The 27,481-nt window shown below is 45.4% G+C and overlaps 1 protein-coding gene across 1 annotated transcript in view; it reads left to right on the top strand.

Moving 5' to 3' along the window:
• The window catches only part of STAB2 (stabilin 2), a 144,915-nt gene that overhangs the window by 37,946 nt on the left and 79,488 nt on the right, over positions 1-27,481 (top strand). The window contains exons 10-22 of the mRNA XM_064590721.1: positions 4,527-4,660; positions 6,257-6,339; positions 7,904-8,053; positions 9,438-9,581; positions 10,343-10,399; positions 10,553-10,678; positions 14,026-14,079; positions 14,385-14,465; positions 16,560-16,712; positions 19,785-19,847; positions 22,881-22,967; positions 23,508-23,594; positions 24,962-25,073. Coding sequence (XP_064446791.1) covers positions 4,527-4,660; positions 6,257-6,339; positions 7,904-8,053; positions 9,438-9,581; positions 10,343-10,399; positions 10,553-10,678; positions 14,026-14,079; positions 14,385-14,465; positions 16,560-16,712; positions 19,785-19,847; positions 22,881-22,967; positions 23,508-23,594; positions 24,962-25,073 — 1,331 coding nt within the window. The remainder of the gene's footprint in view (positions 1-4,526; positions 4,661-6,256; positions 6,340-7,903; positions 8,054-9,437; positions 9,582-10,342; positions 10,400-10,552; positions 10,679-14,025; positions 14,080-14,384; positions 14,466-16,559; positions 16,713-19,784; positions 19,848-22,880; positions 22,968-23,507; positions 23,595-24,961; positions 25,074-27,481) is intronic.

Raw genomic sequence — 27,481 nt, 5'->3', positions numbered from 1 at the left:
CTGAGCAGAACCTGGCATATAGAAATCGCTCCACATGTGTGCATGCACATACCAGCACACCCCAGTCATGCATGTAGGCACATCTGCACCCAACACATGTGTGTGTACAGCCTACACACATTTCGTCATTCTCTCAGAAAGTCTGAGTACAATACTTTAAACACTTTCCCTCCTTTGTATTTGAGAGGATAGAATAAAAAATGAAACAGGAAGGAACATCAGAATAATGCAAGTGGCATTAAAGCTTGTGTTTAGAATGTCAGTGGGGTACCACTTGATCCCCTTGATCCCCCTCCCCAAAAATGGACTGTCTGGGAAGGCTGGAAAGAGGATGATGTTAAAGACTGGCTACGTTACACTGATAATGGGGCCATCACTAACTTAGTGCAGGTAATTTACTTTACCTTGGATAAAGATTTATTTTGTTTACACCTCTTCAATATGGCAAGGAGCTTATGCAGAATATTCAAAATCATACTGCATTAGTCACAGAGGTCCACCCAATAAAGAAGAATGGGCTCAAACATGGGCTCTCTCACTCACCACCAGAGTGACCTTGGACAGGCCATGTAACTTTTGCTTCACCTGACAAGTCCACTAGAGACCAAGAGTATCTCCTTGGAAAGAGTGGAGTTGATGCTTATAAGCATCCTTTTAAGCTATAAGCTCCATGTTGATTATTACTAAGAAGAAAAAATAGCTTCCTGCCCTGCCCTGGGCACCACTGCGTTTTAGAGCTCCCCATTCTGGCCCTCCACCAGCTACACCAGGGCAAGGGTTCTAAAGGAGTAAGGAGACATTCTCTCCCAGGGCCTGAGCCCCCCCTCATATACTATACTCAGGTCCCTCTGACTAAATGCCTTCAGACCAGCTTCCGGGACCAGCACAAGCTCTTCCTGGTACGATTCTCCCTAGGTTATGGCCAAGGGTTGTTTGCAGAGAGTGTGGATGAGCAACATCGTTTCCACCACTCCCATGAACACCCTCTTGGCTCTGGTTCCACCCACCTACTGTTCTTGAAACATGCCATGATGTTCCAGCTCCATACACTTGCACATGCTATTCCCCCTGCTTAGACCTCATTCTCTCCTCACCTCCTCTGAGTCAGGCTAGCATACTGATCCTTCACTGTTCATCACTTCTCAGCCTTTTGGCTAAGATCAAGTGATCCTTTACTGTTCAGCTGAAGTGTCTCCACCTCTAGGATGTCTCCCCTGTCCTCCGGGCCCACTCAGCGTCCCCCTGGTCTCCGGGAGCACCCTGGAATGTTTCTGTACATAGTACATGCATAGTTCAGTCGTGATGAGCACAAACACTGCCACCTACAGGCTGTGTGATCTTGAATGAGATACTTAACCTCTCTGTCCCACTGTTTCTTCATCTAAAATGGGGCCAAAAACAGAACCCACCTCATAGGATTGTTGTATTAAATAAGACACCATAGTAAGGCCCCTACCAAGGTAACTGGAATAGCAGCTATTAATAGATATTAGCTATTAGTATTACTGATCTCAATTCCCAATTAGAATGTAAGGCCTTGGGGGTCCATGTCTTATTCCTATTTATTGCAACAACTCCTGTCACCCATTACAAAAATGACATGAGTGACACTTTGGAGGAACAAATGAATCAATGAAGGACTGAAATGAACAAGTGAACCAGTGAAGGAAGCAACTGTAGTAAGTCTTTTGGAACACCCTATAATTGCACTAAATCTCATCCAGCACTCTATGTAATTAATTCCATCCCACAACTTATAAAATGCCAGTGGCTTAAGGGTATTTTTAGAGCTGTAAGACAGCAAGAGACCTTCACTCTTAATAAAGAAGCAATTTACAGAAGGGGGCCCTGCTGTGAATATGCCACGGCCAGCTGAGAGCATTTAAGTCAGAAAACCATCTCATGAAATCTCAGACTCCGGACCAAGGTTTTAAACAACAATAAAAAGTATTTATATCCCATGCAGTCCATTCAGCAGCGTCACCATTAAAATATGATTCTCCTGCCATCCTGAGGCAAGATAAGTCAAGTCACTTTATACAAAACAGACTATTGGGTCTCATAACAACTTAGGGAACTTTTAGAGAGAAACATACTCAGCGGTTCGCACGAGTTACTTGCCTGGCTATTATCAGCTGTCCTCAAATGAAATGTATGTAATTTAGAACAAGGACTATTGTATCGCTCTAAGAGTTACCAATCCGCCCTGCCCCCCACTCTGTGCTTCTCAAATTTACTATCCTGGAACACGGGACTTGCAGAGGAAGTTGATGTTTGAGTAGGAAACTGTTATTTGACTGTATTAAGTAGACTCTTGATTCACTGTTCGATCCACCTGAGTGATTCCTTATAACAAGGTTTCTCAAGCTCAGCACTATTGACAATTGGGGCTGGAGAACACTTGGTCGTGGGGGCTGTCCCCTGCATTGCAGGGTGTTCAGCAGCATCCCTGGCCTCCACCCACTAGATGCCAGCAAGACCTTCACCTTAGTTCTGACAGCCAAAATATCTCCAGACATTCTCAAATGTCCCCAGGGTACTCCGATTGTTCTATAAAAAATTCTGAAGTCTCAATCAGTAAATGATCTGCCAATCATCCATCCAGCCGGGAAACTCATACGTATCCTAGAATTCTCTTAAGTGGTATTTTCTCCAAGAACACGTCCCATATTTCTCCAGGCACAATTAGTCCCTTCCTCCTCTGTGCCCCATAGCATCCTATTCAATCCTCCATCGTGGCTCCTTCCGGAACTTCAGCTGGGTGGTTATGGACTTGCTCTGCTCTATCCTGCCCCCACCCCCGCAGGACTGGTGGCGCTATTGCCTCCCTACCCTCTCCACCATCACCATCACCATCCTCGTCATCGTCCTCATCATCTACCAAGTACTGAGCTTTTCCTATGTGTCTGTCACTGTACCAGCTGTTCTTCGTGCATCATCTCTTCCATCGATAACCCTAAAGGTATTAATAAACCCATTTCACAGCTGAGGAAGCTGAGACTTTAGGAGGTCAAGTGGTCTTATCATGTTGCTCAAAATTGTTTGTTCTCAGGCCCATCTTCAGCATGTGAGACACTAAAAGGGCAAGATATCTGTTACCGTCACCTCTGTAGGCCTCCTCCCTGGCCAGCTTCCTAGAATTAAGTAGATAGTTGGTAAATAATCAGTTCAGCAATTAGGTATCATCCTAAGTGCTGGGATATAATGAGGAAGGAGTGGGATGTAGGTTCTAGGAGAGCTTCCCATCCAGCAGAGGAGACAACACCTCAGGGGCTCATTTTGGTGCAGAGGGTTGTGATAGAGGGGGTACCCACAGGCTGCTCCTGTCAGGGAGAGTCAGGAGGCCAGGTAAGACTCCTTAGAGCAGGTCATGCCTGAGGAGGAGGTGAGGCCGGGAGACCATTCCTGGCAGGGCACATGGCCTGAGAAGGGCATCCCAGTCTCTAAAAAGGAAGGCAATTTGGGATTGCTGGAATTTGCAGCATGCAGCAGGAAGGAGACGTAAGCAAGTTCCCCCTTTGGGAGCCTTGCAGGCCATGCTAAGCACTTCAGACTTCTTCTGTAGATGAACAGAGTCCATGTCCATTTTTAAGCACAAAGGTGCCAGATTTCCCTGTTGGAGAGACCACTCAGAGGGTTGTGTGAAGAACCGATTTGAGGGGAAGGAAAGTAAGAGCAGAAAGGCCCGTTAGGAAGTCACCACAGCAATCCAGGCGGGGGTAATGAAACTCTGAAATGTTTGTTCAGGAAACGTGTTGAAAATATGTCTGTTTGCCATGGGACCATATTTGGAAAAAAACTGGACTCCTGAGTGTATAACTGTCCTTTGGAAGCCTCTCGTCGACGTGACTCATGTCTGCGGTATGGACGGCCACAGCCTCCCTGCAGCTCTCATCTCCACAGTGCCCCTCCCCTACCCGGTGTTTGGTTCTCCACTTATCCCAGGATCTTGTGCAAAGGCACCTTCCAAAGCACCTTGCCGGCTTCAACCGGCAGTCAGCTCATCTTTGCTAGGTAGCAGTGGTCTGCTTGAGCCAGAGCTCACCAAGTCGCAAAAGCTGATGGTTAAATTTTCACGATTTTGCAAGCTGATTGACATCACACTGGTAGTTTAAGATTGGCCAAGGTGGGAGTATGATCCATAGAAATTGGCAAAAGCTGAAAAGCAGAGCTCTGCCCTACTCCCTGCAGAGAGCTGGTTATTAAACATTTACCAGCACACCACTGCTGGTGAACCTTTAAACCTTGTCCTTAACTCTATTAGTCTTTTATGAAACTATTGTATAAAATCTCTGCAAATTCCATTATCTATATATTTACTGCAATTCAATTGCCACTTATCATTCAACCGTTAATTACGTACCTGCCTGAACCACGCCCCCTGCCAGATCATGACATTAACATAGGGCATATATATGCACACGACCCTTGCCCTTACTCTGTTCTCAGATGAGGGAGTTGGACTGTAGGATCTCAACACTCAATGGCTCTAAGACCCTGAGAATGTGTTTTCACCCTCCCTGTAGATGCACTTGCCAGAAAGGTTACGTGGGTGATGGCTCAACATGTTATGGAAACATCATGGAGCGACTCAGAGAATTAAACAGTGAACCCAGAGGAAAATGGCAAGGAAGGCTGACCTCCTTCATCTGGCTCCTGGGTACGCGGCTACGGGTGCAGGTTTCCACATAAAGGGCAACCATCTTTCAGGCAAGGCATCTGCAAGACACAATCATTCAGAAAGGGGTGGGCAGGGAGGAATCTATTGGAATCAGTCCCCTAGGGAGGCATCATGCAGGTGAGAGGGACAGAACAGGCAGCTGTTTCCAAGGAGACAAGGAGTTAGTGCCAAGCAGTCCAGCAATGCAACAGTTAGTAGGCAGAATGCTGAGGACAGGGTCCTGGGTCACTATAGATTAACAGGTCTGCAACAACGATGAAACAGGGCAGCTACTGATGTGAGGATGGAGACTATCCCTTTCCCTTACAGGTCTTCCAGGTATGAAGCGAGGTTGGCAGATAATACTGGGAATAGAGAGTGACTAAAACCTGGGGCTGTATCCATGCTCTGCAGTGGGTGCCACTGAATTTTGAGAATAGTTGGTGTGACCTTCTCACACACTGGTGGATGTTTAGCATCGTTGTCTTTCCCCCTCCCCCAACCACTAATCGTCTATAGTGACACCTCTTCTCCCAGCCCCTCAGGTGGGGTGACAATCTAAAATGCCCTCGTCATTTCCAAAAGCCCTCTAGGGGTCATGACCCAGCACCCCCTTGAGAATGAAATATTACAGCTGATTGCAGCATTGGACAAGACTTTCAAAAAGATACAAATTTGACCAACAGAAAGTAAAACACAGACTTGACCAATCAACAGAAGCCTTAAAATATCAATATCAAGAATCTACCAGTCACCAAAAAATGATTTCCCAGAAAGAGCACAGAGAATGGGTCAATGCCATGTTGTTGGCATAAATCCTAACATACAGCCTGCACAAGGCATCCTACAGGGAGTCAAGCATTTGTGGCATGCTTCTGCCTTCTTACAGCCTTCCGCTAACAATTCAAACTATCAGATGACAGCAGACGGGGGTGACAGGATGTCCTTTGCAGACTGTGCTCTCGAACATTTCCCTGGACAAAGCCCCGTCGACCTTCCACACATTTATGAAGTGCTGGTCCATGCTGTCTGCTGTGTGACAGCCCAGAGCCCTCCCTGCTGTCCCAGCTTCTCCAGGAGGATGGAAAGAGGACCAGCTACATAACTTGCAGGACACCATGCAAAATGACAAGATGGGGTCCTTGGTTCAAAAATTAATGAACATTTCAAGGTGGCCACAGCAGAGTATTAAATCAAGCATGAGGCTCTTCTGAGCTGGCCCTGGATGGAACAGGGCTGTGTCTTTGCTCACCACGATGGCAAACAGCTCAGAAAGTCGGGCACCGGGTCAGGGACCTTCTGGGATTGACTGAGGATTTTGTCACATGACCCCCACAGAAGGTCTCATCCCAGGGTCTCCTTGAAGCCAAGGCGAAAAACCACACAGTTATATAGAAGCGTTTGGGGCCATGGCATCATGATGCCGTGCTTTCTTAGAGCTTCCCAGTTTACCAAGGGCCACACATACCAATTAGAAGAGAAGAGCTCTTGAGTCAAAGGGCTTAAATGGACCACAAGGACCATTGTTTGATTTTACTCTTCATGTGGCACTGATTCATTTGGTGTTTTCTTTCTTTATGTATTTCTATTCCTAAGACAAAGCCTATGCCTGGCCACTAAGTAACCTGGGACCATTCACTGTGCTCTTGCCCACAGACAAGGGACTGAAAGGATTCGATGTAAGTATTTAAAATAAAGTGGGAAATCCCCATTAAAATTAAATCTGATGATAAGGATGCTGATTTGGGGGGGAAGGGGTGAACTTTTAGTGAAATATAACACCCCTACAGAAAGCATACAGATTGTAAGTGCACAACTCAATGCATCGTCACAAAGTAAATGTACTTGTGTATCCAGCAAGACTATTACCAGCTCCCTAGAGGGCCCACCGATGCCCCCTTCCAATCATGACCCCTTCATGGGTAATGACTGAGGGATCGTAAGTATAGTCATTTGATAAACAGGATTTGCATAATGCAAACTGCTTACTTCCTGTGAGAAGAATTAACCTAATGTATTAACTACATATTTGTTTCTTTAAAATCATCATAAATGATGGTGTGCTTGGGTGGCTCAGTTGGTTAGGCATCCAACTCTTGATCTTGGCTCAGATCTTGATCTCAGAGTCCTGAGTTCCAGCCCCACATTGGACTCAATGCTGGGTGTGGAGTCTACTTTAAAAAAAAAAAAAATCATAGGAGCGCCTGGGTGGCTCAATCAGTTAAGCGTCTGCCTTCGGCTCAGGTCATGATCCCAGGGTCCTGGGATGGAGCTCCGCATCAGGCTCCCTGCTCAGCGGGGAGCCTGCTTCTCCCTCTTCCTCTGCTGCTCCCCCTGCTTGTGTTCTCTATCTCTCTGTCAAATAAATAAATAAAATCTTTTTTAAAAAATCATAAATAACAGTGGTAGAGGAAAGTAGAAGAACACGGTAGTCTTCCCTGTGAGCAGCTGTTGTCTGAAGTGATGTCACACCATGGGAATGAAACTCACGGTTCCCAGCGCAAGCATCCTATCATGATGGTGTCAATAAAATTGTTACATTTGGTTTAATGGAGATAATGGACATATTGATCTGTATAAAATTGGTTTCTCTTCATCCAAGATATTTTATGATAATAATTTTTGCTGCATTGAATAAAAACCCAGGAAGTTCCAGACCCCCTCATTCTAATATGTCACCACCTTTGGACAATCTGAGATGAATCAACCATTAAACTTCAGAAATGCCTCATGTCTCTCCTATAGGGAGGAGAGCTCACAAATATTGAATGTCTCTGCATGAGGCACTTTGCATGTGGTCTCTTGTTTACTATATAGATTATTTACACAGAGTTAATAAAAAGTATCTGTTGACTGCTGATGATATATAATACTGACAAAATGTAGATTTGATCCAGTGGATTTCAAAAATCCTAATTTTCCTATTCAAAAGCTCCATGGATCTAGTTTGCACTTTCTTTTCACATAACTTTTTGTTTCATTTCCATCTGCTCCCTGGGCTCAAGCTGATTCCTGGGTGCTTGCACCTGCCTCACTCCTGGTGGTTTGAGAGGACACTGAGCACCGCCTCCTGCTCTCTAGACTGCGCTCCCCATCCCCAAAGCCACCTGTGTCTGAAAGAGCCCAAGCCTCAGTTAGGGGGCCTTGGCATTGACATCTTTGATTGGCCAATGCGTGCCTCACAACCTCAGTTTGTCCTTCAAACACCAGTGGAAACTGAAGGGACTGGCTCTCTTTCCTCAGGTCAAAGAGCTCTTGATGGATAAGGAGGCTGCTCAGTACTTCGTGAAACTCCACATAATTGCTGGGCAGATGAACACCGAGCGTATGAATAACACAGACACTTTCTACACCTTGACTGGAAAGTCAGGAGAAATCTTCAACAGCGATAAGGTAAGGGCCTCTCTGATTTTCACTTCCAGAACAAGAGTTGTCTACTGAGCCAGTGCCCACAGTTGACTCCATCTGTGTTTGGGCTCTTGAAGGTTACGAAGAATGTCTTTCCTTATTCCTCGTTTGCCAAAGCACTTCCCTATGAGGGAAGAGGTGGAGAGCAACACCAGGAAGGATCGGGCCGGAGGGATCTATTGTGGAAAGAGGGTTATAAAGTGTTGGATTTTGCTCTGGTTTGAATTTGTCTTCCAGGGAACGTCATTTGGGTGCCAGCAGGAAAGAGAAGCTTTGTAGTAAACCTCTTTCCTGGAAGTGCCAGCACAAAGCCAGATCAGCATCCCTCTTGCAAAAGGAAATGGATTATGTTGGGTTTAGGTTACTGGAGTTTATCCATCCTCTGCAAACCTAGCATCCCATCTCTCCTAATGCCATTGGTTCTGTTCTGTTGCTTAAGTAAAACTACCCTCCTCCCCTCTCACACATAACTCTTTCTGTGACTTTACTGAGCCAGAGGGGATGTGATTAATAGACAGAAGGTGCATGTGTGGGTTATGGCCTATATTCTTGTATTTCACCAACTATCAATAGTTGTTAGATTATTGAGCACTTATTCTTGTACTGAGATGAACCTTTATTTATGTCATATAAGACTTGCAACAATGCCATAAAGGTGATTTTTCAAGTGGGAAAACTGAGAGGTCACAAATAAGGGTCAGATCCAGGATTCAAATGTAGGACTCCTTGACTCCAAGACCCAAATCATTAACCAATGTGTTATACTGTGTGTGAGAGGATGGATGGATGGATGGATGGATGGATGGATGGATGATGGATGGATGGATGGATGATGGGTAGATATCTAGATAGATGGATGAAAATGTAGTTCCTTTTCTCACAAGGACATTCTTTCACTCATTCATTCATTCACTCATTCACTCATTCATTCACTCATTCAACACATAGTTATTATCTATAGCTTGTAAGAGCCACATGAAAGGAAGAAGGAATTAGCTTCAGTCATTTATGCAACAAAATTTTTTATTGTGTGCCTTGTCCATACAACACACTAAAGTAGGTGATAAGTTTATAGTACATAGACTTTTTTTTACCCTTTCCGACCTTGCAGTCTATTCAGGGAGACTTATGATTCCTATTCACATTTAGCAATCCCTGGCAGTCATCAGTGATTTCACACATTATCTCATTTGATCTTAATGAAAGACCTGTGAAGTGAAGCAAGCAAATGACATCTTTCCCATTTTGGGTTAAGTGACTTATCCAAGATCCTATAGTCAATAAATGATAGATCCCAGGGACTCAGGACTTCGAATCCAATAGTCCTTCAAGGATACCACATTAATTTTATTTTTTCTTGGTGTTTTAGGACAATCAAATAAAACTTAAACTCTATGGAGGCAAAAAGAAGGTAAAAATTCTACAGGGGGACGTAGTTGCCTCCAATGGGCTCCTGCACATCCTCGACAGAGCCATGGACAAGATGGCACCCACATTTGAGAGCAACACGAAGGTGAGACATTGCAGGTAAAAGTTAGGTCAGCCCAGGGCGCCTGGGTGGCTCAGTTGGTTAAGTGACTGCCTTCGGCTCAGGTCATGATCCTGGAGTCCCGGGATCCAGTCCCACATCGGGCTTCCTGCTCGGCAGGGAGTCTGCTTCTCCCTCTCCCACTCCCCGTTTGTGTTCCCTCCCTCGCTGTGTCTTTCTCTGTCAAATAAATAAAATCTTAAAAAAAAAAAAAAAAAGTTAGGTCAGCCCAAATCCCTCTTTCTCTGTTCCCTGGAGAGTCATATCAAAGAAGAAAATGCATGCCAGCACTATGGGCTTGTCCTTCATGTCTACTAGGACCTCAACCATGGGGAAAATGGGATAATTTCTGTTTTCAATAGAATTCTGGGTATCTCTGCCAACAGAAAGAGAAACATGCATTAGGTGTTGGAAAGATCTCAATTTTATGATCTCTTTTACAGCCACATATGATTCAGTCCAGTAACCAGTTGTCATGAAAAGTTATCCCTCATGCTTTATGGAGCAGGGCAGTCCTCACTGTGATAAAAATTTATTGCTTTTGACTCATTTGATGATGGCCAAAGGCTACTTTAGAACATGCAGATCTGAACCACCAATTCAATTAACAACAGGAAACATCTCTATAATGTGTTGCAGGTGACCAGGTTCTTTTCTATCCACATTTACACATAAACTCTGTCACAGACCTTTTAATGTTGGGGTGTCTATATCTTAAACCACCTATTTCTTTTCATGATTTTTAGCAAACCATAATGACAATGCTACAACCAAGATACAGCAAGTTCAGATCTTTGTTAGAGGTATGTACTTTTCATGAATTTCTGGAAAATGGTTTTATGTCTAATCTTTTGTATAATGAGCAGAGGTATCAATTATAAATATTTGCTAAGGAATTACTTCTAGGATTTGTCAGAGATAGGTTGCAGATATAAAATTTCATTGCTCAAATGCAGGAAACCAATGTGGGACATGCCTTAGATGAAGATGGGGCTGGTGGACCATACACCATTTTCGTTCCAAGTAATGAAGCATTAAACAATATGAAGGACGGCACTCTTGATTACCTCCTTTCTCCAGAGGTATGGTATCCTACTTACTCTGATGACATCATTGACATGATGTGAGTCCATACAGACTTTTTCCAAACTAGGGATGTTCAACAAGTGACACATGTATCACCACCTACCCTCCCGCAACCAATACAGACATCATTAATCAATCACAGTCCTCTGGAACTATGGATGTGGCTCCAGTCTCCTAGACAGAGTTCCAAATAGCCAGTCAGACTGAGCACAGGAAATAAAATCTATTTGCAACCCCAGGTCTAAATGATTGGTTTGATTTTTCCTGGCTCTTCTAATATTTCTCAGTAGTGAAATCAGTATTTTAAGTTCCCTACAACTTCTAAAACTACCTTGTAAATGAACTCTAAACTAGGCCATTCTGGGCCAGGTCTAGGCTAAATTTAAAAGGAATAAATGTTGGGGGGGCACCTGGGTGGCTCAGTCAGTTAAGTGTCTGACTCTTGATCTCAGTTCAGGTCTTGCTCTCAGGGTCGTGAGTTCAAGCCCCATGTTGGGCTCCATGCTAGACATGAAGCCTTCTTTAAAAAAAAGAAAAAGGAATAAATGTTATTTTTAGATGCCCCAGGCATTCCTTTCTATTGCTTTCATCTTTCTTCATAATAATCTCTCCTTATATACCATAAAGGCCTTCAATTCTTTCACATTCTTTTCTAGAAAGGAGATTTTTTTACTCCTTCACATAAGAGTATAAGTGATTGAAACCATTTAATGTGTTTCCTCTCCCAGAAATAACAGCCTTAAACCAAAGGAAAGGGTAATTAATTATGGAATTTTGTTCATTAGAATGTCAAATGATGGAATTATAGGAAGGGCCACGAGCTTTCCTCCAGTGCCCTGAAATCATGCTGCCATCTTGCCAATGGGGCAAGACTATCCATGACCTCAGGTAGATCGGTTCATTATACAAAATGGAGGGTCCCGATCTTTTAGGGTAGTGATTCCTAAACTTCAGTATATTTAGGAATCACCCTTGGAGTTTGTTAAGTAGGCAGCTTCACAAACCATACCCCAAGCATTTTGATTTAGTAACACCTCCATGAGATCTAGAAATAGACATTTGGGGAAGCACCAACTTTCTAACCCAGGCCATGCTGTTTTTGGAACCCTGAATCTTGTTGCATGTATGGTTTAGAGATGCACATGGATACACACCTTTCTAGAACACTTTCAGGTATCTACAAGGGTATCTCGCCTTCAGAAAACTTTGAATTAAAAAATATACGGATTGAAGAGATTGAAGGTAATCTCTTACACTGCAAATGAACATTCACCATATTAAAGGATTTGCTACAGATTTCCACTTAAAATGCTAGATTTCCCAGTGTCTTCAAGATAGGATGCTATTTTAAAAATACAATTCACACATAAGTTTTCTGAAACCTAGCTATTGCAGAAAGGTGGTTATAGCTCTCATACTTAACTTTAAAGCTAAAAAGTAATGTTGCTCCCCTGGGAAATTATTAAAATCCTGAGATTATATGGCTTCGTTGAGTACATAGCTTCTAATTTGATACCAGTTTTTTTAAAATAATATTAAAGGAGTTCTCAGACACCTAACCTGCTACACTTAAAATTAAGACAAAACCTTTTAATTAGAATAGAGAAATATCAACCTCCCTGCTTTTCTGTCAAGCACCTTTGCTCAGAAATCTCTTGTCTTTCTCTTCCTTCATGACTCCTTCCAGTTGTGGCTGGAGCTGGCTGGCTGGCTTGGGCTCTCAAGTAGATTGTGTACCTGTTCCCAGCTTCACTCACTGAGATTGCCTTGCAGCTCGAAATTAACTTACAGTGGCAACATTTACACGGCAGAAATTGGCCAGCTCTGTAAATCTGGCTCCTCTGTTTCCCCACAGAACTGATTTACCAGCACACCACTCACTGCTCCTGGCTCTCAATCACCTTGCTCTCAAAGGCAGTATCTTTCAGCCCACAGAGAATATAAACACTCCAAGTCTCTTCGTTCTGAGTCAAAACTGTTCTCCCACTGTAATCTCATTGCTTCTGCCTGCAAGTCCTCACTCGCGGGTACCAGAAAGCCGCTGCAAGGGGAAGATCAGAGCCAGAATCTAAGAGTCTGAACTCACGCGGTAACAAAGCCATGGCTACACAAAGCATCGCTGCCGGGGCTGGCTACTTGGGTTTCAACCCCAACATTCTTACGGGTAACCCTGCCCTGCACATACTGCTTTGGGTTTCTCGATATGGTGGCCATACGATGTATCATCCACACCAGCATACATGAGAGCGAATGGGGCTGCCAACATGCAAGGCGTAAAGCAGGGTTGTACCAGACAAGCCAGGATAAGGGGTCACTCTACTTCGGGGAAACTCCCTTGGCCTAGGGACCCAGAACGAGTGCAGAGGGGAGCCTGGGCGCATGGGCCTCAGATTCATCTGGGCTCTTTCAACCAGGGACTTCTCGCTGTTGGGACATGTCCCTAAAATGTCAACCTCTGGGAGGTGACTATGATCTTGATCTGTGATCCTCCTCCCGTCCAAGCCAGAGGAACCACGGCTGTGCAACTTACAAAGCTGAACTCAAGGGCTCTGAGCTTGTAGCCCCCGGCTCTGATTCTGCTGGGAGATCGCAGACCCCCACGGCCACTGGTCCCCAGAGAGTAGTTCCCTGCGGTCCTCACCTCTGTACGCTCTCCCCAGGGCACCCCTACGGGGACTGCTCATCCCACTGGAAGTCCCAAGACTCTCTTTTTCCTCCACCGCTACTATGCTTCTGAAGCATGAGAAATCGTGGAAAGGGCTTTGAAGGAGAGATGACCATGGACCATGGCGGCTCAGAAGGGGAGAGTGTCCTGCCCAGATATTCCTAAGAAGGATTGTGTAAATTCCTAAATAACCAGCACATGGTCTGACAAGCAGACATTTATTTATGGGGAAAGTGAAACAGAATCCTCAACTGAGGCTGTCTTAGAAATTCCAGAATGTAGCTTTAGACATTCAGAGAAGTAATGGAACAGAGTGACTGAGAACTTCTTAGGCTTATTATCCTAACTTAGCTTTGTGACCTCGGTGGTGTCTTTAAAACTTGGTGTTATCACACATAAAATGAGCCAATAGTGGTCCCTCCCTCACAAGGCTTTTAAGAAAATTAGATAAAATGTGCATATAATGCTTTCAGAACAGTTCCTGCCACAAAAGAGAAATTTGGTGAATGTCAGCTCCTTGAGGATGGGGTTTTTCTCATCCTGCACTTCCCAATGAAGAGATTATGGGCATTGACTTTTCTTGATTATGCATCCAAAGTCATTGGAGGAAGTTCCCACAAAAGGGGGGAAAGTTGTATTTTCTGCAATGACTAAAGAAGTATTTTTATTCCATTGCAGGGATCTCGGAAGCTTCTGGAACTCGTCAGATACCACATTGTCCCATTGACTCAGGTTGGCCCCACTTTCCTGCCCTATTTTTTCCTGCTTTCCACATATCTGACCTCATCTTAAATTCCATTATTACAGTGCTAGAAAATCCATGACAATTGTTCTTTATCTGTAGCTCTGGGCATACCCTAAGCAATGAATAATGAGCCTGTTATCAAAGAAACCCTCAAAGCCACAAAACTGATGACATCAGACCTCCCATTATTTATTTCCTAGACTTCCAGGCTATTTTTTCCAGTGAGAACTTTACAAAAGCAGGGCTCTAGGCATTGCTCAAAAATGTCTGTGCTGTTCTCTTCTCTTTGCAGCTGGAAGTGGCTTCTCTCATTGTGATCCCACACATTAGGAGCCTGGCCAACCAGATCATACAGTTCAACACAACCAACAACGTAGGTGAAAAAATTCTACTGCTGCTGTTGTGACTCACATGCATTTTTGCTCTGCTTATGATTGTTCACCAGGTTATCCTACCTATACCCTAACTCCCAGGCTTACGATCTTGATGATTACTTCCTTCATGTGTTATTTCTTGCATTTCATGATCTCATTTATTTGCTGAGCAGCTGCGGGTGTGAGACTCTGAACTAGATGCTCAGGATAAAGCAATGAAGAAGACCGGCTTACATTCTAGCAAAGAAAACAGACTTCGAGCAGCTAATTAATGACCAGCTAATTATTTCATTACAATTATAATAAGTGCAATTATAATTATAATGAGAGTTTACAATAAGAGGAGGCTGGGCATTCTAGAGGTCCTCAGTGAGGAAGCGATGCTTTAGACAAGTTTCAAAGGATGAGTACAGGGAATTGCAGCAGAGATGAGTAGAGGAGAGTTCCAGACAGAAGGGAGAACATGTGCAAAGGCCCTGTGGTGGGAGGGAACATGACTTATTTAAGAAACTCAGTGAAGGCAGTGTTATTCAGCTAATTCCCTGGGCTAATATCAGCAAAAGTCTGACAGCATGCAGATTATATCTCCCGTTGATTCACTCTTGATGGTGATGATAATGATGATGCATCTTTTCTTTATCTATTGAGTGCCCACTATGGGCCAGACACCATTCTGGGTCTTAAATGTAGACCAATGAGCAAATAGAGAAAAGTCCCTGGTTGCATGCAACTTTCATTCTAATAAATAGGAAGATAGTAAACAAATTAAATAAGTAAAACACAGCAAATATTAGAAAGTAGTATGTGCTAAGGCAAACAAACAAAGAAGGGGGATATAAAGCAAGGATAAAGCTGACATTTTAAATAAAATGCCCAAGAAATCCTCATGAAGAAGAAAACATCTGAGCAAAGGCCTGAAGGAAATGAAGAAACAAGCAAGCAACATGAATATCTGGGGGAAAGAGCATTCCAGAGAGAGGGAGCAAAGAAAGGCACAAAGAAGGGAGCATATGCCTGACCTGGTTGAGGAACAGCAAGGTCATCGTGGCTGGAACAGAGGGAATGGAGGAAGAGAGGTAGGAGAGGTCAAGGCAGTGGGAGGGAGAAGGAGAAGTGGGGTCAGGTCACGCATGGCCTAAGAACTCCTACTTTAAATGAGATGAGGAGCCATGGGGGATTTTGAGCCGTGGAGTGACATGATCAGACATCCATTCCGGGAGGCTAGTTAGAAGCTGACTGTAATAACCCAGAGAAGAATGATGGTGACTCAGACCAGGGTGGTAGCAAGGCTATGGGAAGAAGTGGTTGCATTCTGATAGCATTTTGAAGGAAGCCCCAGGAGAATCTGCTGATGGATTAGAGAAAGAAGTCTCCTGAGCTTCTGACTTGGGCCACCAGAAGGATGGAGTTGCCTTTAATACCACAAGTGGAGCAGATTTGGGGGGAAAGGAGGTCAGAATTCTTTGCCAATCTATTCAATTCCACTCCCTCCCCTACAACATAAACAGGGACTTGTCTGGGTTTTTTACTGATGTATCCCCAGCGCCTAAAGCAGAGCATAATACAGGGTCAATAAATGTATCTGAATGAATGGACCTTCGCTTCACCAACAGAGAGGTAAAATGGTTAACCCACAGTCTCTTAGCAAATATATCATAGAGCTGGAATAGTTATCCCCCTTCCCAGCCCCACACCTGCAAGGACCATCTCTGCAGAGACATCCTTGCCCGGTGTCTGTCAAGAATTCATTTAACATCCATCTTTCCCTGGGGTGCCCCGGGGGCTCAGTCAAACGATTGACTCTTGGTTTCAGCTCAGGTCATGATCTCAGGGTCTGGAGACCAAGCCCCACGTCATATTCCCCGCTGAGCGTGGAGCCTGCTTGCCATTTTCTCTCCTTCTGTCCCCTCACCTTGTGCTCTCTCTCTCTCTCTAAAATAAATAAATCAGCCTTTAAAAAAAAAATCCATCTTTTCCTGTCAGCTAGGCCCTTCTCGTAACAACCATCTGACAGGAGGCCACACACCCAGGTCTGCCTGGGGACGGCTGGTGTCCTGCAGGACAGAATGAAAGATGTCCCTGCTTCCTTCCAGGGACAGATTCTGGCAAATGATGTGGCCATGGAAGAGACAGAGGTCATTGCCAAAAACGGCCGTATCTACACCCTGACTGGCGTCCTCATTCCTCCGTCCATCGTGCCGATTCTGCCCCATCGATGTGATGAAAGCAAGAGAGAGATGAGACTGGTAAGGAAGCTAGGAAGATAAAGAGGAGCCCCAAACAGCCCCACAGGGCAGACAACAGCCTTCCCTCTCACGCTCCTGAGGAAGCTGGCAAGGAGAGTCTCACCCCAGGAGCCTCATTCCAGACAGGTTTCTGTCTCCACGAAGAGGCAGACAGGCCTGAGGTCCTAGCTCATAACCATGATCGACGCCTCCCAGATCTATTGGCTTTTCAGAGCAGCTGTAACAAATTACCACAAAGGAAGAGGCTTAAAGCAACAGAAATGTATTCTCTCACAGTTCTGGAGGCCAGGGGTCTGAAATCAAGGTATTAGCAGGGCGGTGCTCCCTCTGAAGGCTCTGGGAGGGGGCATCCTTCCTCGCCTCTTCCAGCTTCTGATGCCTCCCGGCAATCCTTGGCATTCCTCAGCTGCATTATTCCAATTTCTGCCTCTGTCTTTACGTGGCTTTCTTCCCACTCTAGTCACTGTGTGGGTCCCCTCACTTCTGTTAAGGATACCAGCCATTAGATTCAGAACCCCCCCAATCTAGTATGACCTCATCTTAACTAATTACATTTGCAAAGGCTTACTCAAGGGAGCACGAATTTGGTGGGGAACACTATTCAGCCCACTACACCGGAAGAAGTGGGATCAGTCCCTGCCTGTGTCCCCTGGGACCACCTTGCTCCAAGCCCATAGCTTTACTCTAAGAAACTTAAAAAAGAATTTCTTCTCAGGTGGGTGCTCTGGCCTCGCCAGTCAACCCTCTTTCTGTATTTCTTTTCAAATACCAAACTTTCTGTTTGCCTATGAGCTTGTGTACCTTCTAATGGCCTTTCCTGTTTCCATAGCAACAGCAACCTTGGCTGAGCTGATTTTATTCAAAGCACCCCAAATTTCAACACTACTGTACATGTGATCTTTCAGTTCCCATGGAAACCATACCCCCAAAGTTAGCGCAGTAACCAGTCTGGGTCTTTCTTTTCAGGACACTGCAATAATACTTCAATGATTGGAATATCCTTGGAATATGGGCATTGAGCAAGGAATAATGGTTTCATTTTATAGGTTTTATTTATTGATCCCTCTTCTTATCATGAAGGCTGGAAATAGCTGGTTGGTCACCTGGTACAGGGCTGTGGCTGGTTCTTCTGATATGTTTTAGGATATTGTGCAGGTGCCTGTTCTCCATGCCAGTCATATACCATCTGGGGGATTTGATTCCATTCTGAGCACCCCTTTTTAAGAGAGGCTGAAACCTAGTCACTTTCCCAGCCAGTCTCTACCAGTGATTTTTGTTTGGTTCATTCTTTGAAAAAAAAAAGTTTGGGCAGGTACATCACCTGGTTTGGGCTGGGGTGAAGATCAGAACAGGCCAGACGAGAATAGCCTCATCTCCTATTCCAAAGGTGAAAGATTTTTGGAAAATAGGGCCTCTGCCAAAAAGACTCAATAGGAGTCTAATTATTGACTTTAGAGCTTCCCCATCCCAAGCAGCTGCCATTCAAGGTCAAGAAAAGAAGTCTATGGAGGGACAAGGGCAGCCCTAACTGCCTGCCTGTTGCAGGGTTGCTCTGTTCCAGGTTGCTCAAAAGCTTGTTCTCCAAATTCTCAAAGGAAAGAATCTAGATGTGGGTTTGGGCCACAGCCCAAAGGATTTTGGTTTAATAGAGAAAAGAGCTTCCCAACACCTGCCTTAAGATAGAGTCTTCTTTTATTATTTTCTCTGGGTTTAAAGTCAAATCTATCTGCTCTACATGATTCAGGATAGTTTTTGTTAGGTCTGTTAAAAGTACAGATGCTGGGACACCTGGGTGGCTCAGTCAGTTAAGCATCTGCCTTCAGCTCAGGTCATGATCTTAGGGTCCTGGGATCGAGCTCTGCGTTGGGCTCCCCACTCAGTGGGGAGTCTGTTTCTCTCTCTCCCTCTCTCCCTCCCCACCATTTGTGCTCTCTCTTGCTCTGTCTCACTGTCTCAGAAAAATAAATAAAATCTTTTTTAAAAAAGTACAAATGCATTCTCTGCAAAGTATTTAGGCTAGCACAGAGTGAGGGCAGGTGGGACTGTCTAGAAGTCTCAATTTGCACCAGCCTTAACCCATAGCTGCCTTGTCTTGTATGTTTGGATTTTAGAGGTTTAATTAATAATTCTCTGTACTAGTTAGGGTCCCTACAGGAAACAGAAGTTACCCCAATGGTTCAAATGAAGAGTCTTTAATGAAGAAGCTACTACAGAGGGGTGGGCAGGGCTAAGGAGACAACCGAGTTATGCTGGGGCATCCAAGGAGAAGGAATGGCAGGAAATCTTTACCATCCAGGACCAAAGAGGTGAGGAAGGGAGGGCTAGGAGGTACAGAACCCAGTGAGAGCTGGAAGGATGGAAGAAGTGACATCCATCAGGAGCTATAGTGATGGTGCCCAGCAGAGATGTAGGGAAGAAATACCTCTATCTTGCCCTCCTCCTACCCACCAGCATCCTGCTGGCGTCTCGCATTGGCCAAGACCATTAAGACACTGGCAGGGGAGGCTGAGAGACCATTCTTCAAGGTCTACCTGCTGGAGCACAGAGCCCAAAAGAGGTCAGAAAATTGATCTGGAAAGATTTGGAAGCACTCACCCCTCTCCTTCCTCCTGAATTCAAATGAAACAAGAAGCCCAAGGTTGGGGGGGGCGGGCAGAGACTGAAAGGCGGAGATTCCATGCTCAGCTTTGCTGCTGCTAGGCTAATTGGAGAACAAGCCTGTGCCCAGTGCTAATGCTCCGTCTCCAGCACAGGTGGAAAATCTGCACTGCTTCCTCAGGGACAGGTGCCTCTACATGGCAGAGAGCCAATCAGAAACCTCAGGCCGATGGACAGTCGATCTGACCCTGAACGAAGGAGAGGAGGCAGCTGCTCTGAGCAAGCTCAGTTCCAGCCCCCAAACCCTCTGGCATGGGCACTGACCTCCCTTCTTCTCTCCAGGGAGGCACCAGTAGGGAGTGGAGAGGGAGGCCAGGAGTGGTCCCCTGGAGGAAGGAAGCATGAGGCCAGGTAGGGTGGTCCCCTGCTCCCTTTTACAGGGATGCCCATACTGATCCTTGTCTTTCCTTCCAGGGCACCTGTGTGAGCTGTTCTCTGGTGTATTGGAGCAAATGTCCTGCTAACTCTGAGCCCACAGTAAGTGTGATGGCTTCATGAAACCACACATCACCCAAGTGACCCCACTGGTGTTGCTTCTCATCTTTTCTACCTTTCTTCTTAAAAGATATTAATTCCAACTGGGGTAACGTCAGATTGGCTCTTAGCCTACTATGTGGGGGAGGGTAGAAAGCCCACTGTATGGGGGAGGGTAGACAGAGCTGCATTTGAATCCTTGCTCATTAACCCTAGGTGCATTGCTTAACCTTCTTACACTAAATTTTTTTGTCTGTAAGTAATAATAATAAGAGGATTAGCAGAGATTAAAAACCCACGTACAATACATAAATCAAGTGGCTATTCAGTAAAGTTTCATTCTTTCTCTACTTCACCCTCTTAAGTTTGTGTAGGGGAGTCAAAGCTTTGCCTTCACCATCTTAAGGTCTCCGGCTGGGCCTGAGAATTAAATGAACATTAGACAGATTCACAAGAGAAAAGTTCACAGATTTTATGTGTACACGGGAGAGCCCATAAGAAAGCGAAGACCCAAAGAAATGGCAAAACCCAAATGTTCATGTGGTAGGTTAAATAAAAGGAGGCAATTGTGGGAAAGTCACTCAAATGTACAGGGAGGCTAGAGGCAATTCAGAGTTATTTTAACAAGGTCCATTTGTGCAGCTTTTTCTCTGCTTAGCTTCTTGTCTCTAGTGACAAGAGGTCTCTTTTGTCCTGGTACAGGGAGGGCATCTTTCACAGGGGAGTTTTATCTCTTGTTTTCAGAAGGAAACGGGGGGAAGTCAGAGTGTCCCTTTTCTATCTGCTGTTTTTCTTTTTCTTTTTCTTTTTTTTTTAAGATTTTATTTATTTATTTGAGAGAGAGAGAGACAGAGAGCATGAGAGGGAGGAGAGTCAGAGGGAGAAGTATCTGCTGTTTTTCAAGGGTGCCTTGAGCTCAGAACAATCCTTAGGCCAAGTGGCCCATTTGGGGCTGGCGTATCCTGCCACACTTTACTTCTGCTTGCTTTTCCCAAGCAGAGATAGAAAACAAGGCCTATCAAGAGAATGACATTAGGACCATTAAACCCTCTTCAAGTTCGGCTGAATTCTGCTCACATCTATTGAGAGCTGGTTCCCACGGCCTAAAGATGAATGAGATGTAGTTTTGTTTCGTTTTCGTTTTTGTGTTGAGAAGATGTAGTCTAACAGGGAAAACAGATCGTTCTGCAACAACCCAGAATTCATATGCCAAGTGCTCTATGAGTGACAAAAGCAAAATGCTCCAAGGTAAAATTGATGTTAGAAATCTCTGCTTATAATTTTGTCCTAAAAAAAGAGCCTCCCGGGGCTCCTGCGTGGCTCAGTCGTTAAGCGGCTGCCTTCAGCTCAGGTCATGATCCCAGAGTCCTGGAATCGAGCCCTGCATCGGGCTTCCTGCTCAGCGGGAAGCCTGCTTCTCCCTCTCCCACTCCCCTTGCTTGTGTTCCCGCTCTCGCTGTCTCGGTCTCTGTCAAATAAATAAATAAAATCTTTAAAAAAAAAAAAAAAAAGAGCATCCCAACGAGAAGTATCATTCAACACTAGAATAGGTCACTAAGGAAGGAGATAAGCTCTTTAACACAATCCAACTGAGAAGCATTTAATAAAGCAAAACATGAACATTAAATAAGGGCAGGTGTGCAGATAGTTATTTTGCTCAGTCAAGACATCACCCCTGAGTCCTACAGGATGCCGTCAACCAGGGAATACGGAGAGGGAGGAAAAGAGAGGAAATCATGTTGACTAGCATCAGAACGATTGCTGTGTGCAAGACATTGTTCTAAATGCTTTATATAGCAAACCTACGAGGTAGGTATATTACCGTCATAGCCATCTTGTGATCTGGGAACGAAGGTAAGGAAACATAAAACGCTTCATACAAGGTCACACAGCTAATACGTGGCAGAACCATGATCCTCCATCACTACAGCCCAAGTAAAGAAGAGAAAGAAAGAAAGAAGGTGGAATTAGATACATGGGTTAGAACCAAAAAAGCCCCAAAACTTCCCATCCCAGGCTCCCATGATCTATACTTACTTAATTATCCTGAGAGCTGATAAGGGGACTGAACATTCCTTCCTCAATGACTGCAGAATTCCTTTATAGAGCTCAGATTTTAGGATTTTACAGCCCATGAAGTTCTCAACACTACCTTCTTGAGCAAGAGCCTAAGATGAAGGGGTGCCTCCACATCAACATTTACCTAACATAAAACTTGAGCCAGGGACAGAATGCTTAGGATAAAACTTGAGATCAGCATTATTGTCCCATTTCACAGATGAGGCAGTTGAGGCCCACAGAGACTACATGACTTGCCTCTGATATCCTAAAGTTAGTATGTGGTAAGACCCATTCTCTGGACCTGCCCCTTACTAGCGGTGCTCTTTAGAAAAAATGATTTACCTGTCAGGGCCTCAGTTCCCTCATCTACAAAAGAGGGAAGGAGTTGAAGATTGATGACCCTATATGTGCAGTGCATCTGACCCTAGTGGGCTCTTGATAAATGGCAGCTCTAAATAATTATGATCGGGCACCAGGGGTTAGAGAATGGAAAGTTGCACTTAAGTCTTTCCTCCGTGCACATATATATACACACAACTCCTATGAGAAAAGCTCTGACCATCACTAATTTGTTTGGTGGATCTGTCTACAAACTAGAGAGAGACTCTCTACTGTCTCCAAAATTTTCTATGTAGAAGGAGCTTGGGGATGGCTATTGATTGGAAGAGGAGGCTAAGTCACATCGAGGATGAACAGGAGAGTGTTCCCCAGTCAACCAGCAAAGTCTGCTATGGCAAGAGAGGGGAGGTAAAGATAAATGTGCCCTGACTTGTGCCAATCCCAGCCTGTGTTCTACCAACAAGGAAAGAAGGTGACGAAGCTCTGACAGAGAGCCACGTGAGCCGGAGTGTTCTGGTGCTCTTGCCTGATGTCAAAGGGAAACGGAAGTAGGTTGTCGAGTGTACGAAGCCGAGCAATGCCCAGAGGACCTCAAAATGCAGACTCAACGCATTTTTCCCATTGGCTTTCTTCCAGACACTCTTCACACACAGATGTGTCTACACTGGCAGAATAAGGAGCCTGAAGAGTGGCTGTGCCCGATACTGCAATGCCACCATTCAGGTGAGGCTGGCAGGGCCGAGCTCCGGGGCCACACTCTGGGGCCTCAGCATCTGTGAGGTGACAGGGTGCCGGTGGGGCCTTGGCTATGTCTTCCTGCAGGGGAATGGCAGAGTGAACCCCCTCTGTGGGGTCCGGGTCGCCCCCTTCCCTGCATCCATCCCTCCTGTGGTTCCCTCTGGCTCTTAACAGAGAGCCCACCCTCTTGATGCTCCCCCTCCACCCCACCATGGACCGGCCACTGCCGCGTGTCCAACCTGTCTCTTACCATCCTTGACAGTCTCTTCCCGACGACACAGAGGGTGGGCTCCATGAGCGCAAGCCTTCGTGTCTTGTTCTCGCGGTGCCAGAGCCGGCTTGGCACCCGTGGTTGGCGCTCGGTACACGTGTGGTGAGCAGATGGCTGAGCACCAGCCGTGCCATCATCTGCAGATGAAGTCGAGCCCATAACGGGGAGCTAATGCTGTTTATTACAATAACGGAGATTAAAATGTATTTCCTTTGAGGAATTGGCACAAAAGGCAACACGCGTTTTGTTCTCAGATACCAAAGTGCTGCAAAGGTTTCTACGGGCCTGACTGCAACCAGTGTCCTGGAGGCTTCTCGAATCCGTGCTCGGGGAATGGCCAGGTGATACAAACTGTTTCATGAGTACTGAGCTTGACCTGTCCTAAGTCAAGTGGAAAAGCAATTTTTAAAACCACTAAACCAAGAAGTGTTACAGTGCCAGTCACTATTCCCAGAAAGTAAAAGAAACAGATCAGTTGCGGGACACCTGGGTGGCTCAGTCGGTTAAGCGTCTGCCTTCAGCTCAGATCGTGATCCCAGGGTCCTGGGACCGAGTCCCACATCGGGATCCTTGCTCAGCAGGGAGCCTGCTTCTCCCTCTACCTGCCCCTCCCCCTGCTTGTGCGCTCTCTCTCTCTCTCTGACAAATAAATAAATAAAATATTTTTAAAAAAAAGAAAGAAAGAAAGAAACAGCTCAGTTGCTAAAAGAACAGAAGGTATCTGTAGCAGAAGGAATTGGGGCCAGGGGTGGGGAGGGGGGAGTCCGGGAGTGTTCCGATATCTGCTTTCCTGCTGCTGACCACTTGACCTTGGATAATTCAATGAGGCTCCCTCTGACCCCACTTTCCTCCTATGAGAGGAAAACAGAGTCCCCTGCATTGATCTCCAAGATTTCTTTCAGGATGAAGATTCTGTGATACTTAAAAAAAAAAAAAAGCACTGCCCAGTGATCTGCTTTTTATTAACCCACCTCCAAAACCTAGTAAAATGTAAAGGCCCAAACTTGACTCCTCTAGCTTGGAGGCCAAAGCTAAACAAACAAAGGTAAAAGTAGCAGTGTTTAACATGGGAAATTATAGATCTGTGCATTTAAGAAACCCACATCTAAAATATGCCCCTCTCAAGGGGAAGGAAAAACTGCAACCACAAATGGGTTGAGGTGAGGCAAGACCAGGGCAAAGCGGGTACGAATTAGCTACCACAGCCCGTGGCAGGAAGTCGCCCATGCCCCACTCTGGTGCACAGCGATCCTTGCAAAGCCAACCTTGAAACAGCTGAAATGGGGAGGTGGAAGACAAGAAGTCTTACACTGCAGGGGGAAACGCTGTTGTCTGAGGTCAGGAAGCTGAGCGAGCGAGACTCTGGAGAGAATGTCCAGCCTTCATTCTGAAGGTCGGTGGCCGATCACACCATCCCGCAAGCATTGTTTGCAGCTTTCCAGTTCACCATGGTGACACCCTTCCTCCTTGAATGACTTCCCTTCAGGTTCGAAATCCCGACTCAGGACCCTAAGCTTGTCCCTGTTTTAGCATCCTACCTGTTACCAACATGACTCCACTTTCCACGAGGAGTCCCAAAGAGCCATGTCTAGCAGAGAGAATCTGACTTCAAAGAAGTCAGGCCATGACACAAAGGCATCTGGGACTTCTTTACGGTGGAACATTGTCCTCATGCCCTCATTGACCTCATTGTCCTCATTGCTTGCAGTGTGCAGATGGCCTCGATGGCAATGGGACGTGCATTTGCCAAGATGGCTTCCAAGGCTCCCAGTGTCAGTTCTGCTCTGATCCCAATAAATATGGACCTCGGTGTGACAAAAGTAAGTGGCACTTCCAGAGCTTCCTCCTGTTCCTCAGCCAGGATCCCTGCGTCTGTGGGCTGTGTGCCCTTTTGCTTGGTGTATACCCTCATCCTGGGTCATTTCTCAACACATGGTTCTCAAGCTGTAGCCCACGCCAGACTGTGGGGCCCCACTGCAGAGTTTCTGAGGCAGCGGGCCTGGGGTGCTATTGGAGAACTTGTGATTCTAGCCGGTTCCCTGGGGATGCCCACACTGTTGGCCAAGGGACCACAGTTTGAAAACCAGTCTCTTAAAGTTTCCCCACAAACCTGAACTGACCGTGGGCTCAGTAGCAACACACAGACTCACTCTCTATCCTTCCAGCAATCCCCTTCTATAATCTTCCCCCCTCTGCAAAATGTGTGACCTTGGGCAAGTGACTCCCCCCCTCTCTAGACTTTGGTTTCCTCATCTATAAAATGGGGATAATAATAGTAATTACCTCATAACGTTAGTGCAAGTTATAAATGGAAAGCCCTTGCCTTGGGACAATGCCTAGCACGTAGAATGCAGTACAAATACACTAGCTCTTACTATTATCTGTGATTGTTGTTACTGTTGCCGTTATTCTAAGTTCAGTGACGTAAATGTCAGGAAGCTTGGAGAACAAGCAGAAAGTTCCACAACACTAGGCATTAAAAAAAAAAATGCAGTTATTTAATCTTAGATAATGCATTATGTCTTTTAAGATTGCAACATGTGTATATTTAAGTAGATAGATACATAGATATGTAGAAATAAATATAGATGTATATTTCCACACTAGGATTAGAACTTGAAAGAAAAAAAAATGACTAGATCAGAGCTGGCTGTGGAATCAAGCCAGCTGGAAGTTAAATCCCCATTCTGCAACTGGCAGGCTGTGTGACCATAGAAGGAGTCTCATTGAGTCTTACTTTCCCCATCTATAAAACGAAGATGATAATAGTACCCATGTCATGGGTTTTTGATGAAGTTAGACCATAATTTAGGGCCATAGCACAGAGCTTCCACCTAGCAAGAAATCAGTAGATGAAGCCCTTCTTACTACGATCACTACTAATGCCATTTGCTGGTTACAAAGCACACAGCCCTTCCTCTCTCTCACCTGGTCTGATCTTCACACCTACCTCTCAAGATGGACAGGAAACTGGAACACAGCAGGGTGGAGCTGCTGATCCTAGTCCACTGTTCTTTGTGCCAAACAAGGTTTCTGAGAAACAAAAATAAGGTTTTATTCCAAAGCCTGCCAACATTGGTATTTTTATGAGGCCAGCAGGGAAGTATGCTGAGGCCAGGGGAAGCCGTGGAGGTTTCCACACCGACGCCTCTCGTCCTGGTCTGTGGCTGCCCACCATCCCATGCAGGAGAGCCTCCTCTTCCTTCTGTGCCCTTGTCCCTTGCAGATGAAGTCCTGACTTGCTTAAAAGTTTATGAAAAGTTTTTTGTTTTAAATCCAGCCATGCTTTTCCGGCCCACTCACCGTGTCTCTCTTCTCTGCCCTGGATGTTGGCTGCAAGGACCCACATGAATTCCTCTCCTATCGCCCTCCTGGGTCAAAACCGCAGAAGCCTTCCTTTCTGATCATAGCCAAGCCCCCAAATCCTTGCCTCCTGCCTTTAAGAAATTTTGCATCCTTCTTTTCACTACCGCGTGCATAGGAGCTTGAGTCTGAAGCACACGTTGCAATCTTTAAATACCTATCATCAAAAGCAAAGTAAACCACTGAAGTTTAAAATGATCACAGGCATGTGGAAACACCAGCTAATACCCTAACCTATGGTGTTTGCACGTGGGCACTAACAGACATGGAATCTGAAGTCCTGGGTTCAAATCCCTGTTTGAAAACTTAGCAGCAAGTTAGGCAATGTGTGTCACCTCTCTGGCCTCAGTTTGCTCATCTGGAAATGGGGATGATAAGAGTACCTACCCTCTGAGGCTGACTGTTAATAAGATGATACAATTGAAGTCCGGCCCGATGCCTAGAACAAGGTCAGTGCACAAATACTGGCCATCAGTTAGCGCTGGTTTGCTGTGACAGAGAGTAAAGAACAAGTATGTAAGCCACACGTCAGAGGCCATGCTGGCATGAGAAACCGCTTCTAATGATTCCAGAAAGGTGAGAAATTTCCAGACTAAGCTCTCCAGCCATAAAGTAAATGAAGATTGAGTTCCTTGGCATCTTTCACACACACACACCCCATGCACACATAAATGCAAAGCATTTCTGGGACTGAGTTCTTCCCATCCTTGATAGGACAGTCAAGCTCACCGAGCACTGTCTCGGGCACATGGAGAGACACTTGAGAAGCTAAGACCCAGCCTCCAGAGCCCTCCCCTGGCTCAGCCCCAGGTTCTGCTCTGACAGGCACGAGAGGGGGGTGAGGGGAAGGGGTCTCTCTCCTCCA

Source organism: Mirounga angustirostris, unplaced genomic scaffold (assembly GCF_029215605.1).
Source record: "Mirounga angustirostris isolate CCGP_5_RB_7025 unplaced genomic scaffold, mMirAng1.0.hap1 SCAF_5, whole genome shotgun sequence".
NCBI classification, from domain to species: Eukaryota; Metazoa; Chordata; class Mammalia; order Carnivora; family Phocidae; genus Mirounga; species Mirounga angustirostris.
Note: the sequence above shows the minus strand (reverse complement) of the source record. Positions and strands in the feature narration are given on the sequence as shown.